The following is a 15,187-nucleotide window of genomic DNA, read 5'->3' as shown; positions in this document are numbered from 1 at the left end:
TAAGACGAAGAACGCGCGCGTATGCTAAGGGCAATCCGTCCACGTACTCGACGCACGACGTTCAAAATGAAACTGAAATCCACTTGATGGCTGCACGGGCAGCTAAAGCCAAAGCCAACGAGCCGAAGCAGCGACGCGTCGTGGCAGCAGCAGCAGCAACAGCGACGCTGGCAGCAACAGCAGCAGCAACAACGAAAAGCCACCCCTAACATGGCCAACGCGCGAAATGTTGCCGGCTGCGTTGGCGTCTTACAGCTGACATTGACGTTAGCGTTAGCGTTAACGTTAACGCTTACGCCAGCAGCGCTGCCGGCGTCTCGCGTGTTGGTCAAGTGCCCGAGCGAGAGACGCAACGCCGGGCCACATGTTTCCCGTCTTGTGTAGACTTTTTTCTCCCGTTGTTGCACATTCGTGTTGCTCTAGCTGCTGCTCTTGTTGTTGCTGCAAATAAATTTTGACTTTGGCATCTGCGGCCGAGCATTTCCTTTTGGCCGAATTTTCCATTTGTTTTTCTTGTTAGCTCTGTTGCTTTATCTTTGCGCGGTTTTCATTTGCGCATAATTTGATTACTTGATCTTTCGCTTTTATTATGGAAATACGTGTTGCTTATATAAATATACATATATGTATATTAGACCTAGATAAATTTAGTCAAGCTGTTCGCTATGTCGGTTGGCCACCTCTTTGAAAGGTTTTCAGGCTGAACGACGTAGAAGACCAAGCAATTGATTGAGTTTCTATAAGAGGGATTTATTGACTAAAGCTCTATAAGGCGCATTTTTTTCTTTATTACAAATTATAGTCTCTTTTTGCTATGAAACTCCAATGCATAAAAAATAGGGATCACCTTTCGTTTCTTTATATGCTAAATCATGAAAACTTCGCTCTATTTGATTATTAGTTTATAAATATATATGTGACCTTGCTGTTTTCTACAGTTTTTGTCAAATAAACTTAGTATTTCAAATCAGTTGCTTATTGGAAAGACATTTAATAGTACAGAAAATATTACCCAAGCAAGCATTTTATCACAATGAATCGAACTTTTTCTTTAGCAGAAGTCTACAGCAAGGTTAGTAGATAATTAGAGATGAAAGAGCCCAACTCACGCACACTCACTTTTCAGGTGAGCTGTTTCAGCGTAATGACTGTGAAGCATGATGATCGTTGCAAATTCGTAAGCGCGGCGGATAATTGCAAACATATCATGAATCTATTTAGATACTACAAAATCATGTATTGCGCTCTGCATGTCAATGACAGAAGCTCGGAGCTGATTATTATTGTCCTCTACGCCGCGATCGTGTTCTTCTTGATTCTGTGGACCTTGGTGCTGATGGAGAAATTGTAAGCATCCCCTCTCAAAAGCTCTGATCAATTCTAATGCATCTTTCCCTTTTCTTTCTAAGCTTCTGTCAGGTAATCAAGATTCTTACCATCAAGCTGAATTTGAATGAATATTTAGCTGGCATCACTTTGATCGCCATGTGCAACTCATCGCCGGAGCTACTGACGCATCTGATGCCCGTTCGCAGCTTTTCACCGGTCTATTCGATAACCTTGAGTAGCTGCATAACCGTCCTCTCCTTGTCCGGCGGTATTATTTGCTATCTGAGATCGTTTCAGATTAACAAAGCGTGTGCACTACGCGATATTCTTTTTCTAATCTTGTGCAGCGAGCTGGTGCTCTACTTTATATTAACAGAAGGACGTACTACGATATCAGAAGCTACCGGTAATCTACATATATATGTCAATGCGTCTATTAAACCTCCTTGCAAGTTATTTTCATACCGTACTTAATCATTTATCTTACAGCTCTTTTAGCATTGTTTTTAATATATGTGATCGTTAATGTAATCGATCTAAAACTATCACGTATTTACATGGAGGGTAAGTTGCCGAATAGAACTAGGCAGTAAACTACTGGCGTTAATTTCTAAAATTATTCCACAGGAGTGAAAAGAAAGATTGCCGAAATGAAAACCAGAGACTTGACGATCAGTGATCATGAGGAATTAAGCGACCTTGAGCTAAAATTGTCTGCCCTAGAGATAGACAATATGATGGGGCTGCACAACTATCGGCACACCTATTACTACGATAATATGATTCGGAAGAGTTCTTTGCGCAGGTCCACCATTCGGCATTCTACGCTTGGACCTGGACGTATCTCCAAACCAATTCCACAAGAAAAAGGCATTGATTTGAACAGCACAAGGAATATACTCCATAATCCGGAGAACCCCAAGAACATGTTCATCTTCAGTGAATTCCGTGAGGCACTGTGGCCCGTCGATAGAGAGCAATGGCGCCTGAAAGGCTGGTGCGGGCGTGGCATTCTGTTAATACTCGCCCCTTTATATCTCCTCAGCGTTATCATAATACCAAATCCAGACTATACGGCCGATAAGCACGGTTGGAGCAAGTTACTCAACTGCATTCAATTAATAATCAGTCCATTTATTTGTACGTTGCTTATTAATGGTAAGTTTTATAGAAGATGCCAAATCTAGGATCCGCTTATCTTTTATCCCTTTTTCCTTTCTCTCTTTCTCTTCTATAACATTTATGTTCTCTATATCTACGTAAATCTATATTTCTATATTCTTTATTTCTTTCTCTTTTCTCTTATTACAGCTCTTCATCTAAAGGACTATGATGAGTACTCAATGAAATTTGAGTTTATCTATGCCCTATATTCGCTTGGGATTACTATACCGTTAGCAATAGCTGTTCTCATTCACTCTCGCACCGACAAGCCGCCCGCTTATCATATCGTAAGACTTATAAATAGTGATCCTTTGTTCTTTTTTAAATGCTGATTTATTGCAGATCTTTGCTATACTTGGCTTCACTACAACAGTTCTTATTTTGTCCATCTGTTTCACCGAGATGCAGGTACTATTCTCAATCATTGGCCTATCCTTTGACCTGTCGGAGGACTATGTATCGATCAGCATTCACGTGCTTGCCGCATCCCTAAGCGATATAATTATGAATTCATCGCTCGCCAAACAGGGCTACGAAAGAATGGCATTTGCTGCGACTTTTGCTCATCCCATCTTAGGTAGCAGTCCAAATTAATAATATTCACTTAATATACTTTGTACACATCTATGTTGTTTCAGAACTGACATTGGGCATGGGCTTGGTCTGTTTAGTAAATGCTCATGCTCAGGAAGAGGGCGCTGTCAACTGGCTGGTCGGCACACACGGTTATATAGCTCTTGTCTTCTATATGATTTCAGTATTTTCGTACCTGGGCTGGGGCTTGATCTACAACTTCTTCACTCGTCGGTCGATAGGAATATACTCGTTTATCATATACGCTTTGTTCTGCCTCTATATTATTCTAGCTGAATTACAAATTATTTACGATATAACATTTATATCGACATACATCGAACCAAAATAAAAGAACTATATATTAACCACTACAGATGTACATTATTAATTTTTAGCCACATTTCTTCTTCGATCACCTCTCTTTTCTCTTTTTACCCCAAATCGTGAAAACATCGCTCATTCTGATTCTGATTCTGGCTTTGCTATTTCCATAAAATAGTTTTAGTCGAATAAACTTAGTATTTCAAATCAGTTGCTTATTGGACAGACATTTAATAGTACAGAAAATATTACCCAAGCAAGCATTTTATCACAATGAATCGAACTTTTACTTTAGCAGAAGTCTACAGCAAGGTGAGTGGATAATTAGAGATGAAAGAGCCCAACTCACGCACACTCACTTTTCAGGTGAGCTGTTTCCGCGTGATGACTGTCAAGCACGAGGATCGTTGCAAATTCGTAAGCGCGGCGGATAATTGCAAACATATCATGAATCTATTCAGATACTACAAAATCATGTATTGCGCTCTGAATGTTAATGACAGAAGCTCGGAGCTGGTTATTATTGTCCTCTACGCTGTGATTGTTTTCGTCCTGTTTCTGTGGACATTGGTGCTGATGGAGAAGTTGTAAGTATTCCAGCTTAAAAGATCTGATCGAGTCCTAATGTTTAGTTATCTCTACTATCTAAGCTTCTGTCAGATAATCAAGATCCTTACCATTAAGTTGAATTTGAATGAATATTTAGCTGGAATCACCTTGGTTGCGTTCTGCAACGCAACACCTGATTTCTTGACGAATCTAATGCCAATACGCAGCCTTTCACCGGTCTATGCGATAACCTTGAGTAGCGGCATAACCGTCGTCTCCTTGTCCGGCGGTATTATTTGCTATCTGAGATCGTTTCAGATTAACAAAGCGTGTGCACTACGCGATATTCTCTTTCTAATCTTGTGCAGCGAGCTGGTTCTCTACTTTATATTAACAGAAGGACGTACTACGATATCAGAAGCTATCGGTAATCTACATATATATGTCAATGCGTCTATTAAACCTCCTTGCAAGTTATTTTCATACCGTACTTAATCATTTATCTTACAGCTCTTTTAGCATTGTTTTTAATATATGTGATCGTTAATGTAATCGATCTAAAACTATCACGTATTTACATGGAGGGTAAGTTGCCGAATAGAACTAGACAGTAAACTACTGGCGTTAATTTCTAAAATTATTCCACAGGAGTGAAAAGAAAGATTGCCGAAATGAAAACCAGAGACTTGACGATCAGTGATCATGAGGAACTAAGCATCCTCGAGCTAGAATTCTCTACCTTAGAGATAGACAATATGATGGGGCTGCACAACTATCGGCACACCTATTACTACGATAATATGATTCGGAAGAGCTCTTTGCGCAGGTCCACCATTCGGCGTTCTACGCTTGGACCTGGACGTGTCTCCAAGCCAATTCCACAAGAAAAAGGCATTGACTTGAACAGCACAAGGAATATACTCCATAATCCGGAGAACCCCAAGAACATGTTCATATTCAGTGAATTCCGTGAGGCACTGTGGCCCGTCGATAGAGAGCAATGGCGCCTGAAAGGCTGGTGCGGGCGTGGCATTCTGTTAATACTCGCCCCTTTATATCTCCTCAGCGTTATCATAATACCAAATCCAGACTATACGGCCGATAAGCACGGTTGGAGCAAGTTACTCAACTGCATTCAATTAATAATCAGTCCATTTATTTGTACGTTACTTATTAATGGTAAGTTTTATAGAAGATGCCAAATTTAGAATCCACTTATATTTTATCCTCTTTGCTCATCTGTCTTTCTCACTGAACTCGCCTTTCCTGCTTCTGTTATAATTTATGTTCTCTATATCTACGTAAATCTATATTTCTATATTCTTTATTTCTTTCTCTTTTCTCTTATTACAGCTCTTCACCTAAAGGACTATGATGAGTACTCAATGAAATTTGAGTTTATCTATGCCCTATATTCGCTTGGGATTACTATACCGTTAGCAATAGCTGTTCTCATTCACTCTCGTACCGATAAGCCGCCCGCTTATCATATCGTAAGACTTAAAAATACTGATTTTTTTCACTTTTTAACTTGCTTATTTTTTGCAGATCTTTGCTATACTTGGCTTCACCATGACAGTTCTTATTTTGACCATCTGCTTCACCGAGATGGAGGTGCTATTTGCAATAATTGGCCTATCCTTTGACCTGTCGGAGGACTATGTATCGATCAGTATGCGCGTTCTTGCAGCATCTCTGAGCGATGTAGTTGTGAATACGTCACTCGCCAAACAGGGCTACGAGAGAATGGCATTTGCTGCAACTATAGCACATCCCATCTTAGGTAGGTGTCCAGAATATTAATAATAAGTATGTTATGTTTATTGTGCCCATCTATATTGTTTCAGAATTGTCATTGGGCATGGGCTTGGTCTGTTTAGTGAATGCTCATACTCAGGAAGAGGGCGCTGTCAACTGGCTGGTCGGCACACACGGTTATATAGCTCTTGTCTTCTATATGATTTCAGTATTTTCGTACCTGGGCTGGGGCTTGATCTACAACTTCTTCACTCGTCGGTCGATAGGAATATACTCGTTTATCATATACGCTTTGTTCAGCCTCTATATTATTCTAGCTGAATTACAAATTATTTACGATATAACATTTCTATCGCCATACATTGAGCCACAATAAAAAATACCAATGCAGATTTTAAACGTACTTATGTATGTATTTATTCGAAATTTAATTTCTATTTCCAAAGACTTAATCATAAATTCCTAGATGGCATACTCTTGCTTTATTCAATATATATATATATATGTATAAATACTGCCAGTGCAGTGTTAGTATTGGCACTGAGCTGTTGACAGAGGTTTAGGCAGAGATGCATGTCAATATTGATCATTTTTCCTTGTTTAACTTAGATTACCACAACTCGAGATGTTTAGAGGCCGTCAGTAAACAAATCCCACCCTAGCCTACTCCGAATGTATGTCCCTTCTACGTCAATTTAATTTATGTTCCCAAACCAGGCCTTGCTTTTTCCTGAAAACTACTTCAGTCGAATGAGGTTAGTATTTCAAATCAGTTGCTTATTGGAGAGACATTTATTAATACAGAAAAAATTACAAAAAGAGGGAAAATAGCACAATGAACCGAACTTTTTCTTTAGCAGAAGTCTACAGCAAGGTGAGTAGATAATTATGGAGGCTCAGACTATCATAAACGCACTTAATTCAATCATACCTACTATTCAGGTAAGCTGTTTCAGCGCGATGACTGTGAAGCATGTGGATCGTTGCAAATATGTAACTGCCGCAGCGGACTGCAAACAGGCCATGAATCTCATAAGATACTACAGGATCATGTACTGCGCAATGAATGTCGATGACAGAAGCTCGGAGATGCTTGTAATTGTCATTTACGCTACAATAGTATTCTTCCTCATACTGTGGATCCTTATACTGGAGAAGTAGTGAGTGCGCTAACTCAAAAGTACTTATCGATTTTACTCCTATAATGAATGGCTCTTTTCTCTCTAAGCTTCACTCATATAGTCAAGATCATTACCATCAAGTTGAATTTTAACGAATATTTAGCTGGCATCGTCTTGGTTGCCTTCTGCAACGCAGCGCCCGAGATGTTGACAAATCTCATGCCCATGCGCAGCCTGTCACCGGTCTATTCTACAAACATGAGCAGCGGCCTATCCATCCTTTTGTTGTCCGGCGGTACCATTTGCTATCTTAGATCATTTCAGATTAACAAGGCGTGCGCGATACGCGATATTCTCTTTCTAATCTTGTGCAGCGAGTTACTGATTTACTGTATAGTTTCAGATGAATTCGCGTCATTAACGGAAGCTTGCAGTAATCTATATGTTTGCATATTCTTTGATGTCTTATTTAATAATTAACCTTGCAGTTCTTGTATCAATGTTTTTCATATATGTGATCATTAATGTAATCGATCTAAAACTGGCGCGTCTTTACATGCAGAGTAAGTCACCGAAAAGAACTGCACAATGGATGATTGATGTTTATTTCTGAAATTCTTTCACAGAAGTGAAAGAAAAGATTGCCGAAATGAAAACCAGAGATCTGACAATCAGTGATCATGAGGAACTGAGTGACCTTGAGCTAAAATTGTCTGCCCTAGAGATAGACACAATGATGGGGCTGCACAACTACCGGCATACCTATTACTACGATAATATGATTCGCAAGAGCTCTTTGCGCAGGTCCACGATGCGTCGTTCTACGCTTGGATTCGGACGTGTCTCCAGGGTGATTCCGCAAGAAAAAGGCATTGATAAGGCTAGCACACGCGACATACTCCATAATCCGGACAATCCCAAGAACATGTTCATATTCAGTGAATTCCGTGAGGCACTGTGGCCCGTCGATAGAGAGCAATGGCGCCTGAAAGGCTGGTGCGGGCGTGGCATAATGTTAATACTCTCCCCTTTATATCTCCTCAGCGTTATCATAATTCCAAATCCAGACTATACGGCCGATAAGCACGGTTGGAGCAAGTTACTCAACTGCATTCAATTAATAATCAGTCCATTTATTTGTACGTTGCTTATTAATGGTAAGTTATGTATCCATCCTTCTCTCGTTTTCTCACTGAACTTTATATTTACCTTTCTCGATTCATATAGCTCTTGTTCTAAAGTCCTATGATGATTACTCTATGAAATTTGACTTTACCTATGCCTTATATTCGTTTGCGATTACTGTACCTTTGGCAATTGCTGTGTTTCTGCACTCTCGCACAGATAAGCCGCCCCCTTATCATTTCGTAAGACCCATAACTTGTGATGCCTCTATTTTGATTCATTTTCTAATTGATTTTAGATCTTTGCTGTAATTGGCTTCAGCACTACACTCATCTTAATGATGCTCTGTGTTAGTGAGCTGGGGGTGCTGTTCGCAATCATTGGCCTGTCCTTTAACCTGTCGGAGGACTTTGTAGCGATCAGCATTCGTGTGCTTGCCACGACCGTGGGCGATGTAATTGTGAATACATCGCTCGCCAAACAGGGCTACGAGCGAATGGCATTTGCTGCAACTTTCGCTCATCCCATTTTAGGTATGAGTTCAAAGTAATATGTTTATACACATGTTTATGTTTCTATCCCCGCATATCATTTTAGAGTTGACAGTGGGTATGGGTGTGATCTTCTTACTGAATGGTCATGTTCGTGTGAAGGGCTCGGCCAACTGGATGGTCGGCATGCATGGATATATAACACACGTCTTTCTATATGATTGCCGTATTTTCGTACCTGGCCTGGGGCTTGATTTACAACTTCTTCACGCGTCGTTCGATTGGAATATACTCATATATCATATACGCTTTGTACTGTCTCTATATATTTTTAGCTGAATTTGAAGTCATCTACGATATTACGTATTTGTCTTCATACATTGAGCCAAAATAAAAATTTTCGAAATTTAACGAGAACATTTGTATATGTTGTATTTGTTTGCAATTTAAATAGATATTTCCAGGTTGACTAATGTCTAATAGAGTAATGTAGAAGTAAATGCTGAGTTATGCTGGGGACTGATTACTGTTAGATCAAAAATGTAGGGACTGAAGAGCTCTATATAAGTTTGAATATTAGTACTGCTAATATTTATATATATATACATATATATTTATATATTATATTCATATATATTAAATATATATTACTATTATATCTACATCTTAGGTTTAGTAATTTTTCGTTCAGCTTCAACAATTTATTTACACACAAAACAAACAAAATTTACTCAATGAAAAGATAAAACGAATTGGATCGTCCCCTTGTATGTACACGATTTACAGATGGGATCTACATGTGGTCGAAATTTACGACCACCCAAAGATATAGAGGGAATGGAATACGAATTTCAAGTTCAACCAAAATATGTGTATCTGAGCAGTGTATTAAAAGCAGTGCGGAATATATATGTGGGTCAGAGAACAGAACAAACAAACATTAATTAGCTAAAATGTCTGGAAGGCAACCAAAAAGCAAAACTAAATAATATTCAAAGATCTTACAGTTCAAATACAGCACGGAGAGAGAGTGAGAGAGACCGAGCAAGCGAGGCAAGAGGAAGAGCGTAAATCGTGTGGCATTTATTTTTGGCGCTTGACAAAGGACAACAAGAGACAAGAGAACAGCAAAGAGCACAGAAATAACAACAACAATAAAGAAGTCTGGCTGGCCGGCAGCCAAAGCAAACGTGCGCACGTAGATACAAGTAGATACTCTCCATAAAACTCTACACAGCTGTGAGGAAGGGCGAGCGAGAGAGAGAGCGAGCTGCTAGCGTCAGCAGCAGCAGGCGAATGAGCGTAGCAAAACAAAAAGCCAGCAAACGGCAGCAGCACGACTCGGCGTCTTCTTATATTACAAATGCTCTGGCAACAAAAACAAGAAAGAGCCGAAAAGGCGGCAGCGGCGTCTGACACCTGTGCGTGTGTGCTAGCCCCTTCACCTGCCACGCTGCCCTTGCTTATCGACTCGTTTATTAATGAGACATACGGCCGCTGCTGCTGCTGCTGCTGCTGCTACTGCTGTTGCTGCTGCCACGCGCGCTCTTACGCAGTTGCACGCAGGTGTTTACCAGGTAGCTACAATAACAAAAGGTTTCTGCTCTCAGGTATCGGCAGCACTGCGATCTGCAGCAGCCCCTCGTTGGCTAATTGAGTGTGTGGCTGGCTCTTATATTACTGAAGTGTGTGTGTGTGTGTGCTTTGCCTTATTGTTTTCGTTTGCCTCTTCGTTGGCCTGCTCTCGTGATAATCCCCCAGCGCCTTAGTTTGGCAGCCGTCCATGCAAAGCAGATGCTGGGCGACTCTGAGTTCAATATGCTGCCAATGTGAGCACAGCTGTCTTCGCTTTGTTTTTATCCCCCTCCTGCATGGTGTATTATAATTTCATCATAAATTCTGCGCGCAGACAGAACTGTCCCAGAGTGGATTCAATTGCTGTGGAACGTAAAGTTGTGGAATCTGTGCTTTGAGCGCTGCTGCAGAGCCAGAGCCAGAGCGAGTGCGAGAGCGAGAGAGAGCATTGTCAATGCTTGTGAGCGCTAATGCGATTGGCTGCAGCAGCTCTGATGATCCCGTTAGGCCACTCGTGAGTGTGGGAGAGAGAGAGGGAGAGCAATAAAGTAATTAATGCTGCAGCCTGCAGCTATTGTTTGTGGAACCTGTGATCCCGTTGAATGGTTTAAGCATAAGAGAAATACGCTTGGAATATGGAAGGCATTTCTTTAATAAAATCCACTTATTTGAAATAGAAAATTAAAATATTATATTATAAGCATAGGAGAAATGCGTTTGTAATATGGAAGGCATTTCTTTAATAAAATCCACATATTTTAAATAGAAAATGAATATATTATTATTCTATTAAACCAGATAAGAGAAGAATTCCCGCAATCCAACAGTAAAGTAAAACCACGCCAAAAATGAAACTCGAAATGGAAATAGTTTCTCAACTGGGGCCATTCCAGTTACTTAACGTACTTAGCCTTTTAGGCAGCTAATTCAATTGCCACAAAAGTGGGAATTTAACTTTTAATCTTTTTGTTTTACCTTTCTTTTTTGCTTTTATTTTGTTGGGCGAGAAGAACTTGCCAAGAGCCAACGAAAATGCCGTGAAAATTAAGGAGAACTGAAACCTTGAGGCAGTCCAACCACCCGCCCTCGCACCCATCTGCCCACCTGCCACGAAGAAATGCCAAGAGAGTGCGAATTGATGGCAAAGCGTAAGCCTGGGGTAGGGTTAGCACTAGCACTGTATAGGGTCCTGGTGCCCCAATGTGAATTGCTGTGTGTGTGTGTTTGCGATATGTCTGCCGAGTTGTCGGAGGTTGTCGAGCGAACTGTTGGCAATGTTCGCGCTTCGTTAGCTTTAATTTCAGTAATTTGCAGCGACGATTTGGCCCAAAAGGCGGCCAGACGACGTTAAAACAAAAGTGTAGCAAAAAACGTCGCGACATTTTCACGAATCAAGACGCACAGCAGAAACGTAAAGCAAAAGAAAATCAAGGCTTTATATTGAGACTTGGATTGTGCACGAAGATACCCAGGAATTATTGCTGAAGAGAGTTTTTATTCTTTTCATGAGAGGAATGAAGGAAATATTATTATATTTATTCCTATATCAATATGGAAGGGAACTATAAGAATTCATATACCTTATTAATGTTATATAGAAATATATGTACGTAACAAATAGTTTTATTATTATATTTGTTGCTTTATTTTAGATGTTTTTCTGTTTTCTTAGTCTGTTACATGTTTCTTCTCAATTCTAGAGGACTCTTTGCCTCTCTGGCTACAGGGTAGATGGCACCCAAAAGGACGTCACCCACAAGGCAACTGGGAAAACTTTCGCTCTCGCCAAGGTAAACTGAGACGTTTCTTGAGCAGGCGGCTACCCTCGCTCCCCACTCCCCCCTCACAATCCCTCACTCGTCCTGCCAATAATGCCGCACAATGCCCACCTGCGCTGCACACCTCTTGCTAAATATTTAATGACCAATGGAGTCGAGACGAAGTCGCAGTTAAATTCCGAATTCGCAGCGAGTTGAAGTGGAAGTTGGGAGTTTCGGGAGCGAACGGAGCCGTGCGCTGTAATTGCAAAATGTTTTGCAATGGAATTTTATTTACATTTTCCATGAGCTGCACAAGAAGACGTCTAGTGGGCTCCTTAAACTCTCCCCCTTCTCTCTCCCTCGCACTCCTATATACATATCTCCCTCTCTCTTTTACTGTTTTGGGCTGAATTCCAATGCGATTTTCATTCGTTTCATTTGAAAGCTTTTCATTTCGCGTTTTGTTTCCTTTTCTGCACTCGCCTCGCCCCCCTCCGTAATGAAGTGTACGAATTTGCTAAAAAGCTGGATTTCCGTTTCCATGTCTTCCTCTTCCTGCGCGCGCGCGCGTGTGTGTGTGTGTGTGTGTGATTGTGTGCGTGTATATATGAGATTCTTAACGAGTTTAGGTTCGCATGTATTGCTCGAGCAACTCCGACTGAAGGCTTACCAAATGTTGTTTGAGAAATTGTGCAAAACTGAGGAATCTCAGCGCACGGGCTGCCTAGCGGAGCCAAAAATAAAAATAAAAGGAGTATCTGCTTTCGTTTTGTTGCTAATGATGGCTGCAGACAGAGCGAGTCCAGAGAAGTGGATGAAGAAATATGTACGTACGTAATACGAACCTAATCGAGTCATCGTCGAGCATAAGAACTTGTATAAATCAAATAATGCTGCAGCTTGAAAGGTAAACAGCTTCTGTTCTTGATTCGTAAATTGATGTAAGGCACTGATGAGCTGCAGCAGGAAGTTGTAAAGAGAAACAAAAATTAAGAAAGATGGATCATATTATATATATATATATGTGTGTATACTAACTATCGAGAGTGTCCAGCAATAGACTCTAATACTCTAACATTTAAGGTTTCTACTTGAATACCACTTGAATAGTTCTGCAACTCTTCTTCTAATACACTCATATTCATTCTAGAGTATAAGGATGTACTTAAAAATAAATATGAGAGCGTATAAGTGTATAGGAGGACTAACATTAATGACTGAGACATCGAGAGTGGTTGATCATGAAACTATTATAGTATTATAATATCAGATTAGAAGAGTAGTGGAACTGTACTTATGAAGTAATACACCAGCCAATTACTCACACACTCTATTACTCTAAAACTCGTTTCCACGCATCATTTTATATGTTTCTATGCTCACAATCAAATATATTTTTACACATACTCATATATTCCGATATTGTTTCAGTTCTCATATGCTCTATAATTTACTCTAACTCCTACTCTTCTACTCTATACCTTATTTTCGGGATATTCCCTTGCTGATTCTCACTTATTGTTTGTTCAGGCTATTTACTGTTTTCCTTTTTTTTTTTCAAGTCCAGCAGAATGTGTATATTTGTGCTTCAGTTAAATAACGTCTAATCAAAGTCGTGCCAGATATTTCCCTTAGTTGTTCAATGCAAATAACAGCAACTGCGACGGCCATGTCATGGAATCCTATCCTTTTGTTGCATATGCCCCATTCGTTCCAGTTCGCCTCCTCCTCCTCCTCCTCCTCCTCCTCCTCCTCCTCCTCCTCCCTTGGCTGCCTCCCCACACACAATTGGTTGCTCTTCAATCTAAGCCAATTGTTCCATGGCTAGCAATTGTTCGGCTCTAACCAGAACAGATGTCAGACAGGGACACTGGCCAAAGGAGAAGGAGCGAGCGGAAGGGGGACTGGGCTAAAGAAGGACATGGCCACTGGCGGTTGACATGATGACGTGTGTAATGAGCAAACAAATACGCGCGATGCAGCTAGAGAGAAAAAAGTAGAATAAAGCAACAACAATAGCAACAACAACAACAACGACAACGACAACAAAAAGCGCAAATACAAATAAATAATAAAACAAATAGCTGCTACAATAACAATGCCCGTCTGACATATCCTGCAGCAACGAAATAACAACAAGAAGCAGGGAAAAATCACTAATGAATCCGGCAAATGTTTTTAGCTTGCAACTCCACGTTGCAGTTGCATGCGGAATGAATGGAAAATGAAATTGTTGCCAGTTCCCAGTTGTAAAAACAGAAAGCAAAAAGGAGAAAGTCCATGCAGTTGATGAACTGAACTAATGCCCTTTGGTATAGGATGATGGGATATCTTTATCTTTATGATGATATAGTAAATGCAAAGATATTGGAAAATCTTTTCGTTTCGGCATAGATATATGTATATAGTCGTCATGCTGCTAGAGTTTGCTTAGATAGAAGCTGTATAAATATAATATAAAAGGTATCTTGACTTTACTTTATTAATAAATATTTTAAATCATAAAGACTTTTATAGAAAACAATTGAAAATGTATAGGGCAGTGGGTATGCTTAAATTGTATAAGGGCAACGCAGTTCGGAATAGCAAAAACACATAATTAATAATATAAATATAGATTTCCTTTGATTTTTCCAGCTCAGATTCTTATTCGAATGCCTATACCCTCAGCTTTTGCTGTGCAGGGTATAATGAATGGAGTTACCAGACAACAGAACCGGAAAAAATACTGCACTCTTTAATCCCTAATGTCAGTTCACGTTCAATGGAGTCGAGCTTGAGCTACTCCTCCTGCCTCTGTCTCCTGCCTCTGTCTCCTGCATCTCCTCCCATTTATGTTGTTGTTATTTTGTGGTCGCTACGCTGTGCCATTTCTTTGGCCAACTCTTTGGCGACCTTTTCATATTATTTTCAATTTTTTCTCCTTTTATCCTGGGTCTACACATTGCAACGGATGCGCCACTGTCCGGCGCTTGTAACCGGAATAATAGCAACGGCAATGGCAACAGCAACAACAAATTCCCCTGTTGTGTTCGCTTTTTATTTTCACTATTTTTATTTAATTAAAAACCAAAAAACAATGCAATCCACCTCTACTAGCTTGGCAAATAACTGTAAATGCATATGTGCTATATGTATATTAGTATTTCTCTTAAAATTTGTCGTTAATATGTTTTTAAAATGCAATTTTTTATTTTTCGTAATTTTGTATGCAAATTCGTGAGACTCTCTCTTCTATTTCTCTCTCTCTCTCTCTTTCTCTCTCTACTTTTCTCCCTCTTACTCGCTATTGCTGGGCTACCTCATTTAAATGTAAAAAGGATTAAAGTTTATTGCGGTCGGGACGGGGGCGTGCCGGGCGTGGGCGTGGCTGTGGCTGAAGTACGCTCCTTATGCCATTCGGAAGTTGAAGTAATTG

The 15,187-nt window shown here is 40.2% G+C and overlaps 4 protein-coding genes across 6 annotated transcripts in view; 3 read left to right on the top strand and 1 right to left on the bottom strand.

Annotated features, from left to right (window-relative positions):
* nrm (neuromusculin) overlaps positions 1-15,187 on the bottom strand; it is a 234,736-nt gene that overhangs the window by 91,149 nt on the left and 128,400 nt on the right.
* Positions 926-3,433, top strand: LOC149091435 (mitochondrial sodium/calcium exchanger protein-like). 3 transcript variants are annotated; one of them, XM_089259254.1, is made up of 8 exons: positions 926-1,072; positions 1,127-1,347; positions 1,410-1,735; positions 1,819-1,893; positions 1,957-2,487; positions 2,641-2,780; positions 2,836-3,070; positions 3,132-3,433. In XM_089259254.1, the coding sequence occupies exons 1-8, from the start codon at positions 1,034-1,036 to the stop codon at positions 3,416-3,418; spliced, it is 1,854 nt and encodes a 617-aa protein (XP_089115380.1). In that variant the 5' UTR covers positions 926-1,033; the 3' UTR covers positions 3,419-3,433. The 3 variants fall into 3 exon arrangements, with proteins under 3 accessions (XP_089115380.1, XP_089115382.1, XP_089115381.1); XM_089259256.1 differs by having other exon boundaries at positions 953-1,072; positions 1,222-1,347; XM_089259255.1 differs by having other exon boundaries at positions 973-1,072; positions 1,141-1,347.
* On the top strand, positions 3,535-6,073 carry LOC115565676 (mitochondrial sodium/calcium exchanger protein). The gene is made up of 8 exons (XM_089259257.1): positions 3,535-3,702; positions 3,757-3,977; positions 4,041-4,366; positions 4,450-4,524; positions 4,588-5,118; positions 5,293-5,432; positions 5,488-5,722; positions 5,787-6,073. The coding sequence occupies exons 1-8, from the start codon at positions 3,664-3,666 to the stop codon at positions 6,071-6,073; spliced, it is 1,854 nt and encodes a 617-aa protein (XP_089115383.1). The 5' UTR covers positions 3,535-3,663.
* On the top strand, positions 6,424-8,851 carry LOC115565042 (mitochondrial sodium/calcium exchanger protein). Its single transcript, XM_089259258.1, has 8 exons — positions 6,424-6,571; positions 6,640-6,857; positions 6,926-7,251; positions 7,307-7,381; positions 7,445-7,975; positions 8,046-8,185; positions 8,242-8,476; positions 8,541-8,851. The coding sequence occupies exons 1-8, from the start codon at positions 6,533-6,535 to the stop codon at positions 8,771-8,773; spliced, it is 1,797 nt and encodes a 598-aa protein (XP_089115384.1). The 5' UTR covers positions 6,424-6,532; the 3' UTR covers positions 8,774-8,851.

Source organism: Drosophila navojoa, chromosome 4, assembly GCF_054131105.1.
Source record: "Drosophila navojoa isolate 15081-1374.11 chromosome 4, UAZ_NAV_1.0, whole genome shotgun sequence".
NCBI lineage: Eukaryota > Metazoa > Arthropoda > Insecta > Diptera > Drosophilidae > Drosophila > Drosophila navojoa.
The sequence above is the reverse complement of the archived record's forward strand: the minus strand, read 5'-3'. Positions and strand labels throughout refer to the sequence as shown.

Coding starts and splice junctions, on each gene's coding strand:
- LOC149091435 (XM_089259254.1), top strand. CDS start 1,034: ATGAATCGAACTTTTTCTTTAGCAGAAGTCTACAGCAAG. Junction 1,348..1,409: donor TTGGTGCTGATGGAGAAATT/GTAAGCATCCCC, acceptor TTTCTTTCTAAG/CTTCTGTCAGGTAATCAAGA. Junction 2,488..2,640: donor TTGTACGTTGCTTATTAATG/GTAAGTTTTATA, acceptor CTCTTATTACAG/CTCTTCATCTAAAGGACTAT.
- LOC115565676 (XM_089259257.1), top strand. CDS start 3,664: ATGAATCGAACTTTTACTTTAGCAGAAGTCTACAGCAAG. Junction 3,978..4,040: donor TTGGTGCTGATGGAGAAGTT/GTAAGTATTCCA, acceptor CTACTATCTAAG/CTTCTGTCAGATAATCAAGA. Junction 5,433..5,487: donor AGCCGCCCGCTTATCATATC/GTAAGACTTAAA, acceptor TATTTTTTGCAG/ATCTTTGCTATACTTGGCTT.
- LOC115565042 (XM_089259258.1), top strand. CDS start 6,533: ATGAACCGAACTTTTTCTTTAGCAGAAGTCTACAGCAAG. Junction 7,252..7,306: donor GTCATTAACGGAAGCTTGCA/GTAATCTATATG, acceptor TTAACCTTGCAG/TTCTTGTATCAATGTTTTTC. Junction 7,382..7,444: donor GGCGCGTCTTTACATGCAGA/GTAAGTCACCGA, acceptor ATTCTTTCACAG/AAGTGAAAGAAAAGATTGCC.